Here is a 24,813-nt window from a genome sequence, read left to right on the forward strand (position 1 = left end):
GTACTTTCAGATAAGCTACGGCCTATATGGCTTGTTGAGAAGCATCACAAAAGATATGAATCTCAGGATTGATCATTGATGATACAGATCCTGATACAATTAAACGTGGAATTTCCAAGCTATGAATAGATTTTAGTGATTGAAGCCATAATATCCATTTAGCTTCATGTTCAGCGCTAAGAGGCTCATCCCAATCAGTTCCTGGTGGTACTACTTCACGGAGCAAACTTTTGCCATTAATTGTTTAGACGAGATGAAACCCATGGATCAAACAGACTATTTATTGGAGATAATAGACCTCGACGAGTCGCTGGTTTATTCTCATTTTCTAGCCTAAACAGAAAATTATTAGTGTGAAGATCCCAAGATAAGCTTAAACTTCTCTGAGTTGGCAATTTGTCAGAATATAAATCAAGATCTTTCAAATCCTTTCCTAAATCACCACTTGAGAAAACTTTCATCACCTGTAGATTATTTGATACAATCTTGTGGAATCTAATATGTCCATTATCACCCAACTCTTTCTGAGTTTTCTTAACAAGGTTAATTGCTCGTTCTGTACTTGTCACAGACACAAGTCCGTCATCGACATAGACATCATGATTAACACAAGACTTAACATCCTCATCAGATTGTTCAACTGCAAGTCGAAGACCGTAAGTAGCCACAGCTGGAGATGGTGTGTTACCAAACACATGAGAAGTCATACGATATTCTATAAGAGGTTGGTCAATATCGTTGTTCTGAAAACAGAAAAATCTAAGGTAGTCCCTATGACTCTGTTACGTGAAAATGATAGAACATAGACTCAATATCACCAGTAACTGCTACTTCGTTCAAGCGGAAACGCATGAGTACTCCAACCAGGTTATTAGTAAGATCTGGACCACACATGAGCAGACTGAGCATTCCTTCAAAGATGGCAGATGAATCAAACACCCCTCGTATTTGGTTTGGTTTTCTAGGGTGGTACACCCCGAAAAGAGGAAGGTACCAATATTCTCCACGGATTTGTGCTGGAGCTTTCTCTGTTGCACCACTTTTCAAGACTTTTTCCATAAATGTCACGAAATGTTCACGTTTTAACCTGTTCTTACGCAAACTGCTATCAAGAATCTGAGCTCTTGTCCATGCTTGATATCGATTATTAGGCCAAGAAGGCTTTGGTTGTTTATATGGTAAAGGTGCAGACCAGCAACCTGTTTCATCCTGTTAAAAGTTACTATCCATTAACGAAAGAAAGCACTTATCCTCAAAAGAAAGGCCTACTTTGTTGTCGTCTGGTTTTGCACATCAATATCATCCTTAAGATCATTTATCTCAAAGTTGTATTCACAAAGAGGAAATATAGTATTTCGACCTTTGTTTAGAACATGGGTTCTACGAACATTGACAGTGGAAGGAGCGTGAACTTTACCAAGACAAACTTCTCCAATTACCACCCAACCTAATGGAAGTTTTTGTGCGAAAGCTTCACCTTTATTGCCCAGAATTTGTTCATGCACATGATGAACTTCAGGTATGGCACGACCGGTCACAAGTTCTACCTTGATGGTTGGATCAAGATGTGGAATGTATTCAGCAATACGTCTAAGATGTGAGTGTGCAGAGACAACGTTTGGAGTTGCAATCTCAGGTAAGTCATTCGGAATAGAGTTACATTCAATTACGTCGTGTAATTCAAATGCAACGTCACCACTAACTGATCGAACGCATATACCATTAGCAATCCTAGAAATACTAGAGCATAATGACATATTGAAATTTGCTATATTTCGTTTGTTACCAAGTTTATCAAGTAATGCTGACGAAGCTAAAGTCCGGTTAATTTGATCATCAATAGCAGCATAAACTTTAGCGGACTTATGTGGCGCGGTTGCATTGAAAACTTCGACAAGAATTGTTTTCCAACATGAACGACCAAAGCCAAAATTGCCACAAAAGGCAGTGCATTTAGAAGTTACATTTACTTTTACGGCCTCCCCGACGTCACCTTTTGTCATTTCTTCTGGGCATTCTGAAGAACGGTTAATATGTGAGGCTGTATGATGACGATTATTCCCACGCAATTGACATTTTACATTTGCTGTACAATATTTAGCAACATGTTCATTAGAATGACAACATTTAAAACTGATGTTTTTCCCGAAGGAATTTCTTACCATCTTGAAATGACTGTTTCCTAAAGGCACGGCAGTCATTAAGAGAGTGACCTGCCTTGTGCAATGGACAACGACTTGAGTTTTCCGTTGAAATGTCTAACCTCCTGGAAATTACTGATGTGCGGAGCTTGTTTATTATAGATTGACTAGCACTGCTGTGTGAAAAAGCTGGGTCATTTCGAATTTCACAAATGTCTCGTATAAAACTTACAAAGAAGCTGAACGGTGGAAATATAACTGAACGAGCCTTTTTATAGAACGAATCCACTGATGTCCATTTTTCTTGTAAGAAATGTGGAAGCTTTGATACTATAGGAGTAACACCGGACGAAGAATTATAGTAGCTTAACAGGGTAGTGTACTGTGGATTAAGCATAATTGATTCAATCTCGATAAGAATGTCTAATAGGTCATAAAGTTTCAAATTATCCTTACTGGAAAGGGTGGGGAAAGAATTTAACTTCGATTTCAAAGCACTTTCTACCAATTCAGGTCTTCCATAACGATCCTGTAAACGATCATAAATTCTTTGTAGCCCACGAGGAGGATCATGAACATTGGCAGCACGGATGCTTGTAGCAAACTTAGATGATTCCTGACCTAACCATTTTACGAGGAGGTCCGAAAGGATTGACATCTAGTTCCCTAGTAATACTTTGAAAAGAAGCCCTCCAGGATTCATAATTTTCTGGTTTGTCATCAAACTATACAAACCTTGACAACAGAAAGTCTTTCCGGTATATAAATCTAGTTAAGTCTGACATAGCGTTGTGTAATAAAGCACCTGATGAAGCTGAATCATTTGGTATGAATTGTTGGGGCAAAGGCGGAGGTATAGAATGTTGATTCAAAGGTACAGTATAATCTACAGATTGTAAATTAAGGTTTTGGACATAATTATGAGTGTTGTCTGTTTTGTTTCACCTTTAACTGAAAATAGATCTTGATCGTAATCATCTTGCTCAAGAATGCGTGCTTCTGTCTCTGCTGCCGTAACTTTACTTTCTTGTTTAACTATACTTATATTTGCTTCTAATGTTGATTTTTGTTTCAACAGTTCATTTTCTTTCTTAACATATTCAAGACGTACCTTTTCAGCTTCGGCCTTTGCCCTTTTCTGGCTGGCTGCTGTACCAGTTGAAGAAGCACTTACTTCGGACATTTGTTCCACCAAATCTAATTTTTTTCTTCTTAATTTATGAAATCACCTTTCTGTAAGTTTCAGTACATCTTTGAAAGTTCTCAGTATGATCTGCTAGGTACTTTTGAGACTCATTTGAATTTCTTCTCACTAAAAAACTTTTGTACTCTTCTGATCTCCTACAAAAACTCTTGTGTAAAATGCTTTAATTTCTTTTTGAGATTTATGTATATCATCAAGTTCATTGTATGAAGGCAGTTTCACCAATAAGTCTTCAATTTTAGTCCACAGATTTTCACATTTTCCTTCAAACTTTAGTTATTACTTAAGTCTATCAAAACAAAAAAGGCCAGAATATAGAATACCTAAATTCATGTTATCTACCAAAAATCATACAAAGGTAGTAAAAAGGGCTAATTAATAGTTTACTTTGAAAAGAAACTCACAAAATATTAATGCTAAGTTATTCAGACGGTGTTCCCTAGTCATAAATGAATGAAAAAGGTGCATGATAAAATTTGCTCTAAATCATCAAAATAGCTATCTGTAAACAAAAAATACTTAAGCAACCATGAAATATAAACCTTAAATATAATAATAAAACTTACATTATAGTCTGTCTCAAAAGGATGGAAAAGTTACCACCAAATTAAATCTTACTGCATTGGTACAATGCTATTGTGGTACACAATCATACGTAAACTGGAAACGGGAAATAGTCAAAGATACAAGTATAATGATTAGTAAATGAGCGCACCCTAGGTCAAAAAGGAGAACGAATTTAAAATTATCAAATTCTAAATATAACTTTATAAAAACCCAAATCAATGAAACCAATTACAAGGCTATTTAAACTTTTATGAATAAAAAAGTATGTAAACAGCACAATATATCCGAAAGGAGGGTGATATATCGAGAGGAGAGTGGATGATATATCCGAGAAGAGGGTGATATATCTTTGACGTCGGGGTGATATATCAAGCAGCCAATCACTGTTCAGTGGGGGCGGGACAAGTAGGATGTGCAGGGATTAGACTGGTATAAGCATAAAGCATAGCATAAGAATAAAAGATTTATTTAAAGTCGGTTTTACATATAACAATACAACATAAGCTTTGTAGAGCTTTTATCCGACATACATGTATGACAAGCACAATACCTAAAACACATGAAACAATATGCACATCTTGAAAGAATAAATAATGTTTTTTATACACAGCAATTTGTAAGCAAAACTAAAGCATATAAAGCAAACATAAAATGCAGATAGACATCCATGTAATAGCTATTAGATAAAGCACTAAAAGTAAACATTTAAAACACAAATAAAAAGGCATCAAAATATAAAAGCCAGAGTGTACAAGATAAATAAAGAAACTCACAGAGATCTGCAGGAGGAACACTGACACGAACTGTCATCCCAATTACAAGCCAAACTTGTAAACTGACTCATAGGCATTTCTTCCCTCATCTTATTCGGCAGTTCGTTCCAGAGTTTGGCCCCTGCATATCTGAAAGAGTGTAGTCCATGGGTAATTGTCCTTACCCTTGGAACATCTGCTATATTGTTATTTCTAAAAGAGTAATTATATTTTTTTAATTTCAATAAGTTCATGCAGATATAATGAACACTGTTTATTAGTAATTTTATACACCTCTATTGCTATCATTTTAATTCTTCTGATTTTTAAACTTGGTAATTTTGATTTAATTAACAGTAGTTGATAAGTATTACAATAGTCTTCATGTATAAATCTTAGGGAACGCCCCCGTATGTTCTCTATTTTTCTGGTATTACAATCACCACTGAAGTGCCATATTACAGAACAATAATTGAAATTTGACATGATAAATGAATAATATATAGTAAGTCTCGACGTCTTCAGGCGTAACGTCAAGTGTCTCCAATAGCGCCCGAGCCATCATGTTCTAAACGGTTTGATGGGTTTTAATGAAATTTAGAAAAGTTATTGCACACTACTTGCATTCAGAAATTTAGAAGGTCACAAAGCATTAAAATAGTTCATACATTCATATTACAGCATGCATCGCATGGCGGGGGATCAAATGCATTCAGCTCCATTTTCTTTCGTGTTGTTTTTCCCATAGTGAAGTGCAGAAAATGTTTGAATACTTTTATTTATTTACGTTGTCGAACAAAGAAGTACCTTACTCGGATCAGACGCATAATTGTACTGTCTGGATACTCATAGGATTGAAAGTATTTTTGACGTTATTGTATATAAAGATAATAATTTCGTAACAATGCTGATCGGAATTGTTCTCCCAGAAGTGCATTATTTTTTTTTTATTTTATATAACAGTACGGGAAAGTCACTGGTGTATCAATTACAAACATTGCGAAATGATGGGAAAGTGTGCAAGAATTCAAGGATTTGTTTAAATTATATTCTGCCAATTGGAAAAGAACCCACTCGTCTCCGTTCTATGTTCATGTTATTTGTATTGACAGGATAGGGGTTTTGAAGCTGTTTTACAGTTCTTTTTTTACGTTTAAAACGCACTGATTGTGTAAAAATAATACATAGAACATCCACAAAATAAAGACGGATTCATTTATTACCTAGGGTATATGTGGCCCATGGACTATTAATTGATAGTTTTCAGCGGTGTTTCGCCGATTCGAGTTGTTGAATATAGGTTATTGTACCTCATAGTGGTAATGAACTTTTTGTGTGTATAAATGGTAGGCTATTGCACTTCTACGCCATGTTGCCATTAATTATGCACCTCTTGTTTTTTTTGGGTTTTTTTTCGAGTAGGGTATCCTAATGCAAACTATGGACTTTGTCACTGGTCGACCAAAGGATGATCCAAGCTCCTTTTAAATGGTAAAATTGAATTTGATCCAAAAACTCGTTGTTAATGGTTTCATTGTGCACCTCTTATTTCGTATTTCTAACTTTTTTTGCGGTTTCCTGATGCAAAACATGGACTATATTGTCATTGGTCAATAAGTGGTGTCCACCTTCCCAACTCCTCTGAAACCCATGAATATATTTAATGAATTCAAAACCTCACATTTTTGATCACATATTTACACCTTAATTATATTTGGTTTCGGGGAAGAGGAGGGGATATCACCAAGTTGTTCACTTACATATGTCTTTTGATTAGTATAGTTTTCACTACGTTACGGACATGTGATTTCTATTATATAAGGAGAACTTTTAGATTTATCTCAAGACCACTGGGCACAAGACAAGTAAAAATTGTTTTAGGTGTTCACTTTTATTCGTTGTCTACCAACACGGTGAAAATATGTCTTAATTTCTTGTCAGGACAGTGTAAGGTCAGCCACCATGTGATCCCATTATTTTGTTATTTTTATATTATTACTATTATTATTTTGGTTATATGCTTTTCCGTTTCAAGATTTATATACTTTTTGTAACGTGTATCTTGGGCTTCCTTTTGGTTGTATTACATTGTCCCTGTAGTCGGGCATTCTAGTTAGATCGCGGTTGTTCGAAATCTTTATTTCCTATGAATTATTGGTAATTGAATTATTTTAATTGATAGTCGGCTGTCAAACTGCAATGTTATTTATAGAACTGAGTTGAGGGGGCAAAAGTAACATTTCTCTACACCTTGACGTACTCCCAAATAGTTAGAGTGGGGAAACGTTCTCAGAACCATGTGGGGTCTGGGAGTGGGCTAGAGCGTCAACAGAGCAGCCCACCTACTAGTAGGACATGCTATGACTGAGATCTTTGGTCAGGTATCCCGAAGGCTGGACTCCGCTACCTCCAACTACTAACAGACATCTACTAGCAGAATCCTCGTAAGGGGCGGTCGTGAAAGATCCGTGAGGATAGTCAAGACAGTAAAAAACCCCACAGAAGACGAAAGAAAAAGGAACGACATTAATCGATTACAATGACTATGTCAGTGTGACGCCCTTATATTGTAAACATTGCGTACGTATTTTCAATTTAAGATTTTTATACGTTCAAGAAATTGTTTTAGTTTTTAAATAATTATTGAGAACACGTATTTTTTTTTTGCATTCTCTCCGCGACATATCACTTCATTCAAAATGCAAAAATTGAGATTTTACAAAAATTTAAAAGATCAAAGGCAAAAAACAATAGGTCAAAGAAAATGCCACCAATGCGTGAGTCTCACGCAAAATGGGCGAGATTCAAGTCGATGATTTTTTTTGTTCTCATCACTCGGCACCCCACCAACTTGCCCCTGCATCATGCTGTCGTGGAGCTCTCCGCTCTTCAGCCACACTTGAGCTGTGCCCGCTAATATGAGAACGGCATTTGCCTTAAGTGCGAGCGAAGCATTGAGCAGGTTCTCTTTTAAATAAAACGTATTTCATGTCATTTATCATTTTTTTAAATGATTACGGATACTTTTTGTGGGAGCCGACAAAAAATATTAGAAATATTTGTCATTTTATCGGTAAAACAGTTCCGGGTTCGGCGAAGAATGCCTTGTTTCACCACAAGTTGTTCAAAATAAGTTTTTTTTTAGATACGTAACCGGGACCTTTTCATATCCTACCGATAGCACAGCCTAATTCCGTTCCTCCATACCCAGGATGGCACCAAGTCAGAAAATAGCTTGCAAGACAACTTCTAGCATGGCTGGAATAGTTGATATGGAACTAGACGGTAGAAACAATCGTCAGTCATTCCCATGTTAATATGGAAACAGGGGTACAGAAACAATCGTCAGTCATTCTCATGTTGATATAGAAACAGGGGGTGGAAACAATCGTCAGTCATTCTCATGTTAATATGGAACCAGGGGGTAGAAACAATCGTCAGTCATTCTCATGTTAATATGGAGCCAGAGGGGTACAGAAACAATTGTCAGTCATTCCCATGTTAATATCGAAACAGGGGGTAGAAACAATCGTCAGCCATTCCCATGTCAATATGGAACCAAGGGGTAGAAACAATCGTCAGTCATTCCCATGTTGATATGGAACCAGGGGGTGGAAAAATCGTCAGTCACTCCCATGTCAATATGAAACCAGGGGGGTAGAAACAATCGTCAGTCATTCTCATGTTAATATGGAACCAGGGGGTAGAAACAATCATCAGTCATTCCCATGTTAATATGGAACCAGGGGGGTAGAAACAATCGTCAGTCATTCTCATGTTAATATGGAGCCAGAGGGGTACAGAAACAATTGTCAGTCATTCCCATGTTAATATCGAAACAGGGGGTAGAAACAATCGTCAGCCATTCCCATGTCAATATGGAACCAAGGGGTAGAAACAATCGTCAGTCATTCCCATGTTGATATGGAACCAGGGGGTGGAAAAATCGTCAGTCACTCCCATGTCAATATGAAACCAGGGGGGTAGAAACAATCGTCAGTCATTCTCATGTTAATATGGAACCAGGGGGTAGAAACAATCATCAGTCATTCCCATGTTAATATGGAACCAGGGGGGTAGAAACAATCGTCAGTCATTCCCATGTTAGTATGGAACCAGGGCGGTAAAAACAATCGTCAGTCATTCCCATGTTATTATGGAACCAGGGGGTAGAAACAATCGTCAGTCAGTCCCATGTTAATATGGAAACAGGGGGTAGAAACAATCGCCAGTCACTCCCATGTTAATATGGAACCAGGGCGGTAGAAACAATCGTCGGTCATTCCCATGTTAATATGGAACCAGGGCGGTAGAAACAATCGTCAGTCATTCCCATGATACATGTAGTAGAAGAAGATGCATGATTGAAGTAAATAGTTAAAATGAATTAAGCGTAGTCAGACCCAATTAGTACGGAAATCTGAGATCCGCTTTTAAATTATTGTTCATTTATACTTGGTGAACTTTTAATTAAATATCAAATTGATACTTTGGTTAAAAAAGGACATGTATAGTGACGATTTTGCATGAAACTTTCTATGAGGAAGGACTTTACCAAGGAAAATCGTGATACCTTCATAAAACAAGTGTGAAACCTCATGAGACAACGGATGCAAGAGTCTATAGCATGCCATCTATATTAAGTCAGCAGCATGTTAAACTGACAATGATCTCGATGATGTTCGGGTATTGTAATACATCCGTCACTCCACTGGACTGAATTAGTATATTTAGTCGTAGGATTAAGTTAATCATTAATACTTAAACCTAAAGTTGAATTGAAATTAGTATGATGTAATTAGAAGGGATATTGTTATTGTCTATTGTTATAAGAACTCCCACTCCTCTTCTATGCTATGAAGATAATTGTACGATCGATACCATATATCTAAAGTATATAAAGAAATCTAGGAGGGAATTTCTGTATAACACCTTATAGTAATAACTGATACAACAAACTTCAAAAGAAAACATTTCACTGAACAGCCACAGGGCAGTGGTCACTTGACGTTTACTCAGATATCAATTACATTTTAATTCATTTGGTCAGCTGATTGATTAAGTTTCAAAGGATACTTGTCACTCGGATGATCAAGAGTTTACACCTGAAAGTTTTTTTTCGAAGCTCTATTATAGATATTGACGACAGTGGTCATGTGATCAAATATAAGATACTAACATGAACAGGTGATAGATTTCACATCATGTACGGTGAAATAAGCCTAATAATTCTTAACATGGATTTATGAATAATTTGAAATGATGACAATAAGTTCACCGTCTTCCATTACAGGTATGTAGTCTCAAAATTCATTAAAATTTAAATTATTATTTAACGTGATTTTAATATACGTGTACATATAATTGCTTTTTAAACTATTGAAAGTTTCAAAGTGATAGATCTAGTCGTGATATAAACTTCTTCCATGTTTTTTTTTTAAATTTTATATATTTATTACAGTTCTTTGTGTGATAACAAATCATAGCCGAGATCACAAAGCCACTGTTGCGTATCAGTTATATTTTGAGGCATCTAAATTATTTTAGCCCCTCCTTAAATTCCCCCTTTCCCAAGCTAGCCATGTTTGTATGGCTTTGTCCATCTGTCTGTCTGTCTGTCTGTCTGTCTGTCTCTCTGTGTACCAAAGTATAAGTATTATTATCTCTTTTTTTATTTTTTGATGTCCCATGTCCTGCAAAATATAGAATTTGATCTCTGAAAGGCGAAAAAAACGGGTAACCATATGTACGATTTACCTAAGTATTGATGGGCAACCCAAACATTATCCTGAATTATAATGCGATGATTACTGGCCTATCAATTAATCGTTATCTCTCTCTTTTTGACCAGTATGTTACTGGAAATTCAAAAAAAAAAAAAAAAAAAAAAAAAAAAAAAAAAAAAAAAACATCAGTTAAATCGATTCATTTACACGTTCAAGGGTAATTAGAACACATTTAATAAGTAAACTACAAAGTGTAAAGACTAAAAAGCTACACTTGAACAATCACCATCATCATCTTCCGGTACGGAAGTAGACTCCGTAAGGAGTGTGGAACATCCTGGAACTTGCCGTGCTATATACATGAAAACAGGGATCGGAAATTTAACGTTAAAAGGCAAGTTCGCAATTCATTACAATTAATGTTAAAATATATAACATAAAAGTTAAACATATTTACATTATGTACAGTGGTTGTTGTTATTTTATTTTATTATTTATTTATTATTTTCGAGTCATCATATCTAATAAAACTTTAATTTTAGTTTTGGAAAATATCGTACTTAGTAACCTGTTATTAGTACAATGGCATTTTATATTTAGAAATGTCAATACGTTGCCGAGATCTATATTGGCAAATAAAATGCAGGAGCTGAAAAATAATCTACGGCATATGAGATGTTGCCAACAAGCTCATAGAATCATGATGACCCAGCTTAATCTTTCTTCTGCCTTATTTTCCTACACAGTCACAACGTTAGTTTGTGTATTATATTTTCCAGATTTCAAACGCGAGGATGTTGGTGAAAATAGCCGACAAGTTAATCATAAACATCCAATAAATGATCGTGAGTATTTTATTTTAAATTTTTCTGTATATTTATGTGTAAGGTATAAATATTGTATGATATCGGTAACACATTGACTAAATCATGTGAGAATGTGCTCAATGGCAATACCTAATAACCATTCCTAAACAGATTGAGTTTCTCTATTCTACTATTCATCTATAATAGCCATACTACACATTACGCCAATGATACACATCTAAAATTAAAGTATTAAATTAAAGTAGACAATCCCATTATCGTATAGTTTCATAAAATTATGATTTTACGGGCACAAATGCCGTCAATTACGCGCGACAGAAACAAAAAATCGAAAATTGGGTTTATCGCGAAAACCCAGATTTTCGCACGTAAACTATAGTTTACGATGGCTGGTGATACATATAATTATAGTTGTTATTGTCTCTTAAATTAGTTTATTATTTCAATGTTTTGTACAATTATAAAGCATGAAGTAAATGGTTTTGTTTCATGTTAACTTTGATTGTCGTCTATTGACACGTATAATGCCTACAATGTATCAAACTCACGGATTTGGTGCAGGAAGCATAAATTAATTCGACAAACGAATTTTAAGTGCTATAGATTAATGTGATTTTTTTCCAATTTGTCCAAAAAAAAACCAAAAACAAAAACAAAAATAAATATTAGCTTCGGTGTGGTCTTGACTAATCGGATCGTGTAGAAATAAAGAGCTTTGCTTTCACGTTGACCAGTGTTTTTACCTATTCCAAATGAGTTTTGAACTTTTAACAAACCAGCTTCGTGATAACCAAGTCGATTTAATCGTTAAACACAGTTTAAACGCTTGTGGAGAGGATGGAATATATTCAGATAAACTGTAACGTCCTGCAAACTTTAGTTCTACTATATATAGTTTTGGGCGCGATACACCCAGTTTATTGAAACTTTGTTTCTGTCGAGTGCCATCCTCAGTATCATTGGGACCAAAACCAAAATTGCAGGTCACAATGGTATTACCTAATAGTATCATAGGTGTAGTTGTAGAGACAAAACTTTGACGGACTAAGGCAATAATAACCTATTGAAATATGTAGATATCTGTATTGTTATGTTCAAATCGCCCTTCTTACACCATCAAATTAAAAAGATCAGTCGAACACATAGCATTGCAGTTCGTTTTTGTGCATCGCCATGTCTTTGATGCATTGGACTGATTGTACAGTACTCTGTATTTGTAGACTTGAAACATTTGCCACGATCTGCTTCAAATTTGTCCATCTGAACGTAGCAAAAGATATGTTTCGAATGATTGTATTTGCTCTTTAAATTTCTAAGTATGTAAGTAATGCTCTATATACTGCGCGCAATCGTAATATTTTTTTTCAACCAGGTGGTGTGCTCAATCGTGACACCAAAATACAGGTCAGTTGTGCGCAATCGTTCAATCTTCTGTCTGGAATATGCGCAGATGTAATGTAAACCCTACACACCAAAAAGGCTGACTGCAGCTGGCTCCAAAACAAACATTATACATAGGTACAACGAAATAGTTGCTCCCATATACTCCAGCAACATAAAAGTAAACTGAAAGTGAAAACGAAACAATACATACGGTGGCCAGAAATTTCTGACTTTGGGCAGGCGCAAAACATGCGGCGGGGTTAAAATACTTTGGTGTGATCACAACCCTCCCCTTTTAAATCCGACCACTGTGGAAAATATTTAACAGACACACCTAAAATCAATTTAGATAGGTCTAAGTCCCTTGTTAAAACTTAAATAAAGATATTGATTATATATTGCACAAATGCACAGAGGACTAGCTAACAGCTAACTGACATACAAGCTCCAGACCAGGTCTGTCTCTATCGTATGTAATATTAATTCAAATTCTTCCCATAAAAGCTGCGGTACATCGTAAGTCTTAAAAAGGACACACTCCGTGTCATGTCCGCCGTTTTTAAATATAGTGTGTTAGTTTCTGTGTAAAGACCCTATGAGGAAATCAATGTTTATACAAAATATGCCACAATATTATTACAATACTATATCCCTTACAAATTGGCCTATTAAACGGCTTAGTTAACTTATTGGGTGAAAGTTCTGCAGAATATAAGTATCTTTAGTATATATATTGAAGTTGTCGTTGTTAAGAGCCAACATATCGTCCAAATGTACATGTATATACGAAGTTTACCATGATAGCAGTGATCGACGATTTACTGCATTAAACGAATTAACTGTCTTAAGATAGTATGGCTTCTCTTCATCGAAGCAAATATACATAATATGTAACTTGAGTACGGACTAAAAGAAATCTGCGAAAATAAACGAAAAACTCTGTAGGCGCGATGTTACATTCACGATGAGAGAGGTTTCTGAATCTACTAAAATTACCTAAAACTTGTAATTGTAACAAAAACTCAGCATATATAGAAATCCTGGCTTGGAGCTAAATCGATTTTCCTTTCTCCAGCTGACTCAGACAAAACAATCAGACCCACGCAAGTCAGATATGACACGTTAAATTCATTTTAATGCCATGAATTTCTGTTTTTATATTAGGGTAAAATTCGCCGGATATATTGATATGATCATGGGTAATGATCCTTAGAAGTATTATCGCATTGATAATGATTTCCACCAGTATTAGGTGGATTGGTGTGGTATAGAAAACATTATTACCAATTGTAGCGTTATAAAATTAGCCGTGTCCGAGAACTTGGTACTCAATGTTGTAATTAACTATAGGTTTTTACTAGTTTTCATGTTCATTCCTTAGAAAGTAAGATACCAACGACTGTCTTTTTTCTACATATGAACTGGTTTGCAGTTTAATTATCCAGTGTTTTATTTGATTCTTGCAAATGTATTTATACTTCGAAATGGCTTATCATGAACGTATTATTATTAGAGGGTACCATACCAGTGTTCGTTCAGTAAGCGTTGGATTGTCAAAAAATATGGAAAGTTGAAAGTTACGACAAAAATGCAGTTTGAATGCGAATTGCGTTAAGCCTCGAAAATCGACATCGAAACATAAAAATCTTTGAAATTACGTGTCATTAGAAATTTGATGTAAACATTTCATAGTTCAACCTTCCGTCGTTTTCTCAGCCTACTCAAACAACAGTTAAACTGAGTTTTACTGCAGAGTCACGATTTAATACCATAAATGCTATTCAGTACCACGGAATAAGTGCTGTTCACTTGGGGCGAATTTAAATTCGGCTATTGAATTGTTAATAGCATATTTTATTTGTTACCAATGAGACCCTTTGGTTTTAGTTTGTTTTGTCTATATGGATACGATGAACAATTTTCTATATCGAAAATAAGTACTCAACATTCCACGACTTGACAGATGGTAATGGTTGACAGGCCTACTTAAACAAATATTTTTTTTCATTAATTTATGTATTACGTCAGTATTTTGGACTAGAAAGCATTTCTATATGTTATCCTTTCCTTTAAGGGTGCATTTAAATTACCATTTCAAGATGCACATAAATCAATCCTTGTTTCGTTTAATATGAATACATTCATCCTTATATCAAACGATGACTGATTCAGCTTGAAATATTCACAATTCTACCCCCCCCCAAAAAAAAAAAAATATCGGACTTCGGTTTTGCTTAATTGGAATTTGTTAACTTGGAACTATATATATGTAAATAATTTTACTTTGTGTTTTTCTGTTTTATACTAGGCAGCTCGGACCACATGTTTCTTTTTTCAGATATAGAAAGAATTAAGGGTTCGTTGCTCGTGTTTTGCACATATTGTTTTGTTTTTAGTTGTTATATGTAGTCATTTTTCATTTATAAACTTAAAACAAATCTACTTTGAGGTTTCTCCGCCCGCTTCTGTTTTCGGACAGATTTTATGTATGTAAAATGTTGACAAATGTAAAAGTCATTACAATGCTGCGAATATTCATTCTTACTCATAATATATTCACATATGCCTTCACCTAATAAGTTTTTCCTTGATATGTGCGCAGGGACTTGCTCCCGGTCAATAATGGGGATATACTATCACACGGCAATCCCACTATCTTTTTGATTACGAGATTGCCGTTCGATAGTACACCCCATTATTGCCCGGGAACTGTTTGGTAGTAGGGTTGCTGTTTGATATTACACCCCATTATTAACCGGGAACTGTTTGATAGTGGGGTTGCTGTTTGATATTACACCCCATTATTGATCAGAAGCTATTTGATAGTGGGGGGTGGAGGGGGGTTGTTTGATAGAGTAATCAAGGGAACCAAGGTTCTAATAGTAACCAAAAGAATGTTATCCAAGGACAAAGACCAGACATGGAAAACAGACATAAACAACAAAGAACATAAAGTAACTAAAATAATACATACAAAGTAACAAAAGCAAATAAGCAACTCGGACCCCACTAAAAACTGTGAGCATGGACCAGGTGCACCAGTTTGATAGTACTTCCCATTATCGATCACGATCTGTTTGATAGTGAAGTTGCTGCTTGATAGAACACCCTCATTATTGACAGGCGTCCCTGTGCTATCCTTTCGTATTTGCCTTTGATTACTACTACACCTACAAGAAGATAAGAGATCATTGGCATACTAAATTATGCGTCATTTATATTCTGTTTTAGCTTTGATACAGGTCATTATAGCCATATGCTGTGCCATATTTGTCTCGGGTGTTATATTTGCTTGTGTCATCTGCATAAGAAGACGAAAGGAGGCGATGCGACGGAAGTCCAGTATCGGTCATTTCATTTTAGCGGGTGAATCCCCGGTTCCGTTTGGATTCACTAGTCTTGGAGGTCAACTGTATCGCTCTAGGAGTGACGATGAAAGAGCGACCGTGGATGAAACAAACTACAACACATTCACTTTCTGTGAGGAATATCCGCAAGAAGAGTTTAGAGAATTGGACCAATTATCTGACAGGTCAAGCACACCTTCAAGTACAGAAGTGTTAGATAGCAGTGTGACAGAAAGTCCGCAAAGTGACAAATCTACGACTATAAGTAAGATTTCAGCCGTAAAGAAATTGAAAATGATGAGACGGGCTAAATCAATGGGCAATATATCAACAGGGCTTGCTTCAGGTGTATTATTTCGAAGTGACAACGAAACGTCTTTAACCTTTTGTCTAGAATATCACGAGCCGAACTCTGTTTTAAATGTAGACCTCCAGAATGCTATGGACATCCCTTCCCGGTATCAATATTCAGATGTATATATTGTTGCTAATTTGTTCCCTAAATCAAATGAAGGCATCTCTAGTAAGGAAGTTCCCATGGAAGAAGTTGTTCATTTCGATGAAATCTTACAATTTCAAAACGTATCTATCAAAGAATTGGAACAGTCTACTTTGAGACTTTCGTTGTTCTCCAAGAAAAAAACGAAATCAAAACCAAGCTTTATTGGTGAATCATTCGTACAGTGCTCTGACATTGACACAAAATCACAGAAACCAACAAGAATGGATGTTGTTCTTCAAAAGAAAAGGTTGAAAAAGGTAGAACTAATTTTGATCATTTGATGAATGCTATACATGTGTAAACTAAAGCAAACGTCACATCTCAAATAACCAAATAAAACTATTCAAATATAATGATATTAGGGATTCTATAGCACAAGTGTATTTAATTGTTTATTAGAAAATGTTGGAAGTCTTCAAACACATAGATGGTCTAATCACATTTCAAACTGAAATGCTTCAATTAGGCCTTGGTACAAATGAATAGTAAATACACGTCTAGTTTACTTTACCCTGTTTTTACCCCGTGTAATTTGATCAAGTAAGCTTCAATATTTGTTTTAATTCAGCCGATGCAGCGCATATTATAATTATAATAGTCACCCTTTTTCCTTTCCGTAGTAAAAATGATGCCCTTTTAAAAATTACACAGTAAAGGAAATTTGTCGCGAGCGTCATCTCATATAAGAACAAACAAGTCGCCTTCACAGTTTATCTTGTTTTTATTTATCAGAAGAGGATGTTTTTTGTCTATTTATGCCATTCACATATGATGGCTTTACAAATACTGCATATAAGACGTATTTATTTACTAAACATTTATTTGAATATCAGACTCTGGGATGAAAAGTTGAAATGAACCATAAGTGATAATCTGTCAACCATTTATAAAAAATAGATTTCAATCCAATTTGATTAAGGAGATCTAACTCGTTTAATTCACAGCCAGTGCTTCAGTCAGATTTTCCCCAGGATTTACTTTCTTTTTAAACATAACTTACTGGTTCATTTTATTATTTTTTTAAAGAAATTTATATGATGTGAATACCCGATGTCACCTTAACGCACTGGTGAATTATTTAATTACTAGTAATATGCACTTATTATATAACTGCAATTTCTAGCTACATCGAGCACAATTTCATACGAATGATCTTATATTAGATTTATGAAGCAAATATTCTATCTTTGTGTATGAAAAAACGCACTGGAAAACAAATAAAACAAGAAAATGATAGTGGTACGAGTTGTGTGATGTAGTTCCTGGTATTGTGGCCTTCATTTCCATCAGTGAATATTGGTCCAAGTTAGTAATGTATCTCTACTTCCTTTGTCTCTATGGGTATGGGTTATATACATGGACAAGTGTCACTTCAGAAACGGTCGCCCTCAATGTTTTACTTGGGGTGGATTTAATGCATTGGCTTCCTATGCTACATGTACATTTGAGCGTCATTTACTCCCTGTTTTGTTTAAAATGATGTCTGAATTGCAAGTTTGCTTAGTTTCCTTTTTATTTCAATCAATTTACGCAATAATGCTTTTCACTGTTTCCCATTTTTATTGTGCCTATCCATAATTTTTTTCTAGCATTCAACAGCCGACAAGCATTTACATGGAAATTTGGGAGAAATATTCGTCCTATTACAGTATAACAGTATGGCTAATCGGATGAAGGTATTCCTAAGAAGAGCTGACCATTTACCTAAATCTGACAGATTTTTGAGGCAACCCGGTAAGATATCAAGTAGAAGTATTTCAGTACAACCAAAATGTGCATTGATAAAGACAAAAAAAACATATTTCTGGGTTTCTCAGGTGTAAATATATGTTTGAAATAGCCACAAGCCCGTATAATTTTATATTTTTACGCCGTATGGACATTTCAAAATTGTATCAATGACATATTTAATTATTAATAGGTGTTCAGTAATTTACCTTAAGTTATAAATCTGAGTGTCATAATGACTTCACGTGACAGGTGTGAATAAATCTAATGTTGTCTTTTTTTTTATGGGATCGTTTTGAATAAGTCTAATGTGGCCTATTTTATGTGACCGGTATGAATAAGTCTAATGTGGCCTATTTTATGTGACCGGTGCGAGTAAGTCTAATGTGGCCTATTTTATGTGACCGGTGTGAGTAAGTCTAATGTTGCTTATTTTTTATGTGACCGGTGTAAATAAGTTTAATGTTGCATATATTTTTCAAGGATCTACTTTTAATATACAACAGATCGCTTACACTGATGGTAATTAATGTGGTTCTTTATTAGAACGGTTGTTATTGAGTTTTTGATTTAGGGATATATAATACAAGTACCAGAGATTTCTCCATTTCGTATCTAAATTTTAGTTTAAAAAAGATTATCGTAGATAAGATATAAGTAAAACACCGGAAACCCTGCGTTATTCCATTGTTTCACTCGGAATCTAATTTTATTGTTTTGGCATGGTGATTCTGTTAGATTTACTTGTATCAGATTTATAAAAGAATTTATAAGATCAATGCTATAAGTGGAACATTTACATGAAACTTGTAATAATGTTATTATTCCTAATACATGTACATGTTTACACGACACAAAGGAAGGATATTGTTTGATTGATTAGTTCCAGAACTGTATACAAAGTAATCTGATTAATGTTCAAATTACCCCCTTTCCTTTGTGCACGATAGATACGATTGATTCATTTTCTGTTCATTCAGTGTATTATTTATCAGTTACATCAGATAGGAGGTAATCACTTCTAAAGAGTTGGGTTCTCTACAAACCGCTCTATGCAATTTTTGAATATATATACCGTTATGGCAATAATGGGTTGTTTGTAATCTGAAAGGCTTGACTTAGCTACATAAGCTGTTTCCGCATAAAATAACAATTTATTCTATTTTGGACTGATAACTTCTCCAATTTTTGTTTCGTTGCTATGCCGATTAATTGCAACAAATCTGTTAGTGCTTCACAGATTACTGAGTTTGACTGGAAGAAGCCCTTTTGAAACAAGCTTTCTACAAATAGATTTAGATGTTCTAAAACGAGTATTATATAATTCGGGAAAAAGACATTGGTTTGATGAATGTGTCAGATAGCTGCCAGGAGAACAAAACGCTTTATAAACTTATTTCTGTCGATAGCTTGTTAAGTCCTAATGAAAGTCGGAAACAAAGATGATGTTAAGTCCTGGTGATATGAATAATAAAATAATGTTACTGACGAGGCATGGGGTATTTCTTACCATGCAGTCATGTTTTTTATCAATCAGTCTCTTCTATTGAAAACTGGAATGGTTGACCTTTTTATCATGCAAATTAAAGAAACTATTAATTCATTGTGTTTATATTTAACTAACACCAATCTTGCATACTTTTTAGTCCATTACATCATTCTGAATATTTATAAAGAGAACGAACTAGTTATGACGAAGGAGAGTAAAACACAGAGTGGGTACAGTCCAGTTTGGAATCAACCATTCCTATTCGACATCCCTGGTTCTAGTGTTGCCGATTATTCCTTAGAACTCGTAATCATGCGTGGACGGTTGTATAGTAAAGACGGTGTCATAGGTCGTGTAGTGGTTGGGAGGCATGGACCAAAAACAGGGGTTGACCACTGGCATGAAATGATTAAACCATGTGCGCGAGAAGTGGCTAAATGGCACTATATTCTCCCCGTTTTTAAATTTGAATGAGAAATGGAACATCAGGAAATTACATTTAACCATAATGCCATTTAGATGCTGGTTAAAGTTTCTTAATTGTCTAAGCTTTAGTGCTAGAACTTGTTATAGTGGTTGTTCTATACTAGGAAACAGTGGATTATTGGTCATAGATACTGTATATTACCCTTTATACTACTATGTTAAGGAGGGTATGTCGTCTTTCACTTCTTATTTGTTGTTATAATTTATTGTTAACTTTATTTATTTTTAATTATTGCAATGGTCCCAATGTTTATTTCTGATTAAAATGATGAATTTTTGCCCTTAAAAGTCGTTACTCCAGATTATGCCACACACACACACACACACACACACACACACACACACACTCAATCAAACTGATGATGATACTCAAATCTACACTTTGACACAGTACAAAGGATACCAATAATTGCTTTTATCTTAATTGAATGCATTGAAATTGTATTGTGCGACGGTGTACATGTAACCAGGTAATTGACCACGGTCGCCATTTATAGATTGAAAGTAGGATGGAGTGGTGTTGTACATGCCGTGATCTACTAGATTGACTGGTAGAAACTATGAGAGCTATAAATCAAACCGTCAATCGTTAGTTATAGTTTGCTGCGTTGTCCCTCTTCCAACTCTATAAAATCTGCCTGCTCATTCAAGAGTATTTAGTCCACTATAAGAGCAAATTTTGCCCATTAATGTTGCCATTATTATAATATATCGCCAGTTTGTTAGGTCCCCTTTTTGGTAAATCGGTGATGAGGTATTTCTTCCAATCTTCTGGAACTTTCCCTGAGCTCCATGTCGTCTGAAATAGCTGGCGTTATTCCTGAACAATTGTTTTCATATCCGCTGTCAATTTTTCATTTGATATTGTTAGCCCCAGATGTTTTCCCTTTTTTGCATTTCTTTCGAGTGCAGTAGTAGCATACACTCTTGTCGTATTCCCATTGTTTGCAGATGTATGTGCTTTGTTTGCCATTTCGTTCACCTATCTCTATTCATCCTAGCATCCCATAGAAATTAGCTTAATTTATTCCTGTTTTGAAGACGAATACTCTGAATACTAGAGGTGAATGCTAAAAAGAAATATTTCTTCAGTAAATGGGTGATGTGAAATATTTACAGCGTTAGAAATACGAGAATGAAAAGAACAAAACGACAACACCTGAATAAACTAATGAACCACATTTTAACTTTACATGATCATTTCAAATTCGAGATCATCGAGTTACTATTTGTATTTACTGCTATGAAAGAGACCTGGAAGGTATAAGTATCATCGTGTTCCGTTGTCAGGTTGGTACTTTGATTTACAACAAATACGCGAAACAATGTCACTACAGATATTACAAGGTCACCACTTAATAAATAAAATCACAATGTCACTATAAAACAAACATCACAGTGTCAGCACACAAAAAAAATTAAAAATCACAATGTCACCGCCACACAGCTTTACGGTTTCAATAAATAACTGTCCTACCGAAATATGCCTCAATATGTTATTGCAGTGGGAGAAGCACCCAGCAATTTCATTGTTGTAAAGATATTTTCTATGAGTCTTATGATCATACTTTGGTCCGGCATCATGTTTATTACCCATGGAAGTTTACGTGGTACCATCAGTCTATTTGTTAACATTTGCCCCAACAGATACATGTAGCTATAGCACGTACGACATTCGATCAACTAGTTTATATTAATGCAGCTTCGATTTGGCCGCGGAGGCAATCATCAATTGGCCTATGTGAAAAAAAAATAAAGTATTTCCATGCAGGTCTATTAATGGTTGCACCCGCTGCACAAACAACCGTGTAGTGACCTGTAGAAGTTTAACTGTTCGTTGTTTGTTATTTGATGCATGCCTATCATTGTCATTCATACCACATCTCGCAATTTTATAAATACATAAAGTTTCTGTCTATTCGAAATAGGTGCATTGAACATTACCGTTACAAGGGTTATTTCGAAGCTATTCCGTCACAGATATAGACCAGAAAAATATTACAAACATTTCTTTATTAAATCGGTGTGATTCTCGGTCTTCCAGTATTCCATGAACCGACAGGTACAGTAAGGATTTGACCCTGTCACCGCCATGTTTTTCCTCATAGACATTTCTCTTTAGAATAGTGTTTAATTACTATTCAACTAAATGAAACAGAATCAACCTTTACAGCCAGATCAAAGTCATTCTGCGATTTGTGAAAGATTCGTCAAAGGTAATGTAAATTTAGGTAACATTTAAATTGCAAACTTAACGCTTTACTAGTATGAGAATCATGTACTTTTAGACAAATAAAATTGTTCCTCCCACACACAGACGGCAATTAAATAACATTGACTTTCTCTGGTGAGATAGCTTTAAGACTCCTCCGGAAATTCATTTCATTCAGATCACTATTTTACGACTCAAGTGAATAATTAAATATCCAGGTCTAAATGTCAGATTGACACGGAATCTTATTCAATTGCATTTTATTTAATCCATGAATAACTAACCATTGCATTCTGTCTTCAATAGAAATAACGCCATAAATTTTATAATTCTTTGGTACAAACTTTTTTAAAAAGCATACAGGATGCGAAAGACAAAACTTAAACGCTTAATGATTAATAAGATAATGAATACTTCATTCATTCCTGAGAAAATTCTCGTCATATAATGATATACCATCTATGGTTTACATCTGGTACACAATAAAATTACTTATCAGGAAAGTATAGAGAAATAACGTCAACGTGCCGTATGATCATATTTCAACAATTTAAGTAGCTCTGTTTAGCTTTCTATGTATGACTGACTGAAGGGCTCACCCCAAATCAACTTGTATAGTATGACAAGTAATTAGCTAAAAACCTAACCGTCTCTTAGCTTTATCAATCTTTTTGAACACCTTCAAAATAATGGACAAAAATATTTCCAAGTATCAAGATTCATAACATCAAATTTTTGTCTTAGAGGTTCTCTCTAGTTCTTGAAGCAACATCTAATTATAGACGATAATATTCTCACAAACCTTCGAAATGTAGCATTACTGTTTTGACAGAATGATATATGTGATGACATTTGGCGAAGCTTTTATTATCTTGACCAGCTCACAAAAGAGGCGCGTCACCTACATTGTATAACCGTTTTTCCAACATCATTTTTAACATCTTTTTTTTTGTAAATTAATCTTTTACTTTGCTATTCCAGATCGACTGTTTGTTCTGAATCCTGTATCATTACTTTAGTCAAAACAAGTTTTTTTTTCTTTTCTTAGCCATCACCAACCTTTCTTGTCCCGCATATTTCCACTTATATATGTTTTATAACAATCGTTGCAAAACTCAACTATAATTGGTCAATTCCCGTCAAAGTCCACCCACATTTTTGATCCAAATTTTCTTTGACTTTGGACACTATAAAAAAACTTGCATAAACATTTGATAGTGTCAATGGGGCTTTGAAGTTGTACTTCTTCTTTCCAATTAGTTGCGTAGGTAGTTTTATACATTTTCGACAAATAATACATGTTAATGCATTAAAAACCTAGTATATTCTAAAAACATAAACTATTATAATTAAAAACTAAACCTTAACTCTGACTCTCCCATACCTTAATTGTTATTTATATAATTTTCTAAGCACTTGCAGGAGATAATCCTGCGAATGGTGTATATCTTGTGTTCATCCCGTTTGTGAGTTTTTGAAAGTTCAATCTCCACATCGCTCATGAATGCAAATATTTAATGAACTATAATATATAAACGAAATACATTATAACAATACTGATTATGAATAATACCAATTAGTTCATATTTATATATCTCCGGTATACAATATAACATTCGTAACTGTGGTAAATAAATCCACAATAATGGAGTATCATCAGTTAGCTACATCACCATGGGTACGCGATGACAATATTTGTATAGCGCCATTTCATTTCCTTTCAATATTTTGTCGCGCCATTTCATTGCACTTTCAATTGCCTTTCAGTATTTTATCGCACCGTTTTCAAGTTATAGGGGTCAAAGTTGGGTAACGCCCAATTTTTTTTTTATGTTTTTGGTCCGATTTAAATTTTTTGTATTTAATTCCTAATAAATTCCCTGTCTGCCTTCTTCAATCAGATTTCAGATATTTCTTATGGTTTTCGATTTTTTTTTTGGTCCGATTTCGAACTGTTTTTATTGGATTCCATATGAAAATCCCTGCATCCGTTTTTCAATCAGAATTAAGATAGTTCTTATTGTTTTCGAAAATTATAAGGGGTCAAAGTGACCACCCTTAATTCAACCCCAACTTTTTTAATTGAATTTAAAATTTTGTTTAATAGAATGTCCAAACTATTTTCTGTGTCCATAATGCATTGTAAGTCTTTATGCTTGAGTCTGTCAAAAACTAATATTGTGTCCACACTTGTCCCAACTGTTCAGGGTTCGACCATTACGGTCGTATCATGCTATGTTCTGCGAAGCTTTTTGTTTTGTTTTGTTTTGTTTTTCATTATTATTATTTTTGCTTACCTTTTAATATTCTTTCGCGCCAATTCATTTCATTTCAATATTTTTGCACCATTTCGTTGCCTTTTATTTTGTTATGTATATCGCACCCTTTCATTTCCTTTCAATATTTTATCGCGCCATTTCATTGCTTATTATTAGCGTCTTCTTACAAT

General features: G+C 34.8%; 2 protein-coding genes across 3 annotated transcripts; one reads left to right on the top strand and one right to left on the bottom strand.

Annotated features, from left to right (window-relative positions):
* Positions 1–236: 236 nt before the first annotated feature.
* Positions 237–707, bottom strand: LOC148623138 (uncharacterized). The gene has a single exon (XM_088574164.1). The coding sequence runs from the start codon at positions 705–707 to the stop codon at positions 237–239; it is 471 nt and encodes a 156-aa protein (XP_088430290.1).
* An 8,966-nt stretch (positions 708–9,673) lies between these two features.
* LOC148623139 (synaptotagmin-11-like) lies at positions 9,674–20,440 on the top strand. 2 transcript variants are annotated; one of them, XM_088573690.1, is made up of 5 exons: positions 9,674–9,957; positions 11,170–11,235; positions 15,832–16,706; positions 18,039–18,183; positions 19,824–20,440. In XM_088573690.1, exons 1-5 carry the CDS (start codon positions 9,924–9,926, stop codon positions 20,138–20,140), a joined length of 1,437 nt encoding a protein of 478 aa, XP_088429816.1. In that variant the 5' UTR covers positions 9,674–9,923; the 3' UTR covers positions 20,141–20,440. The 2 variants fall into 2 exon arrangements, with proteins under 2 accessions (XP_088429816.1, XP_088429817.1); XM_088573691.1 differs by lacking the exon at positions 9,674–9,957 and adding an exon at positions 10,036–10,784.
* Positions 20,441–24,813: the final 4,373 nt, after the last annotated feature.

The sequence above is a fragment of the Perna viridis genome, chromosome 3 (genome assembly GCF_037379345.1).
Source record: "Perna viridis isolate PV_CMFRI_1.1 ecotype Kerala chromosome 3, ASM3737934v1, whole genome shotgun sequence".
Taxonomy (NCBI): Eukaryota; Metazoa; Mollusca; class Bivalvia; order Mytilida; family Mytilidae; genus Perna; species Perna viridis.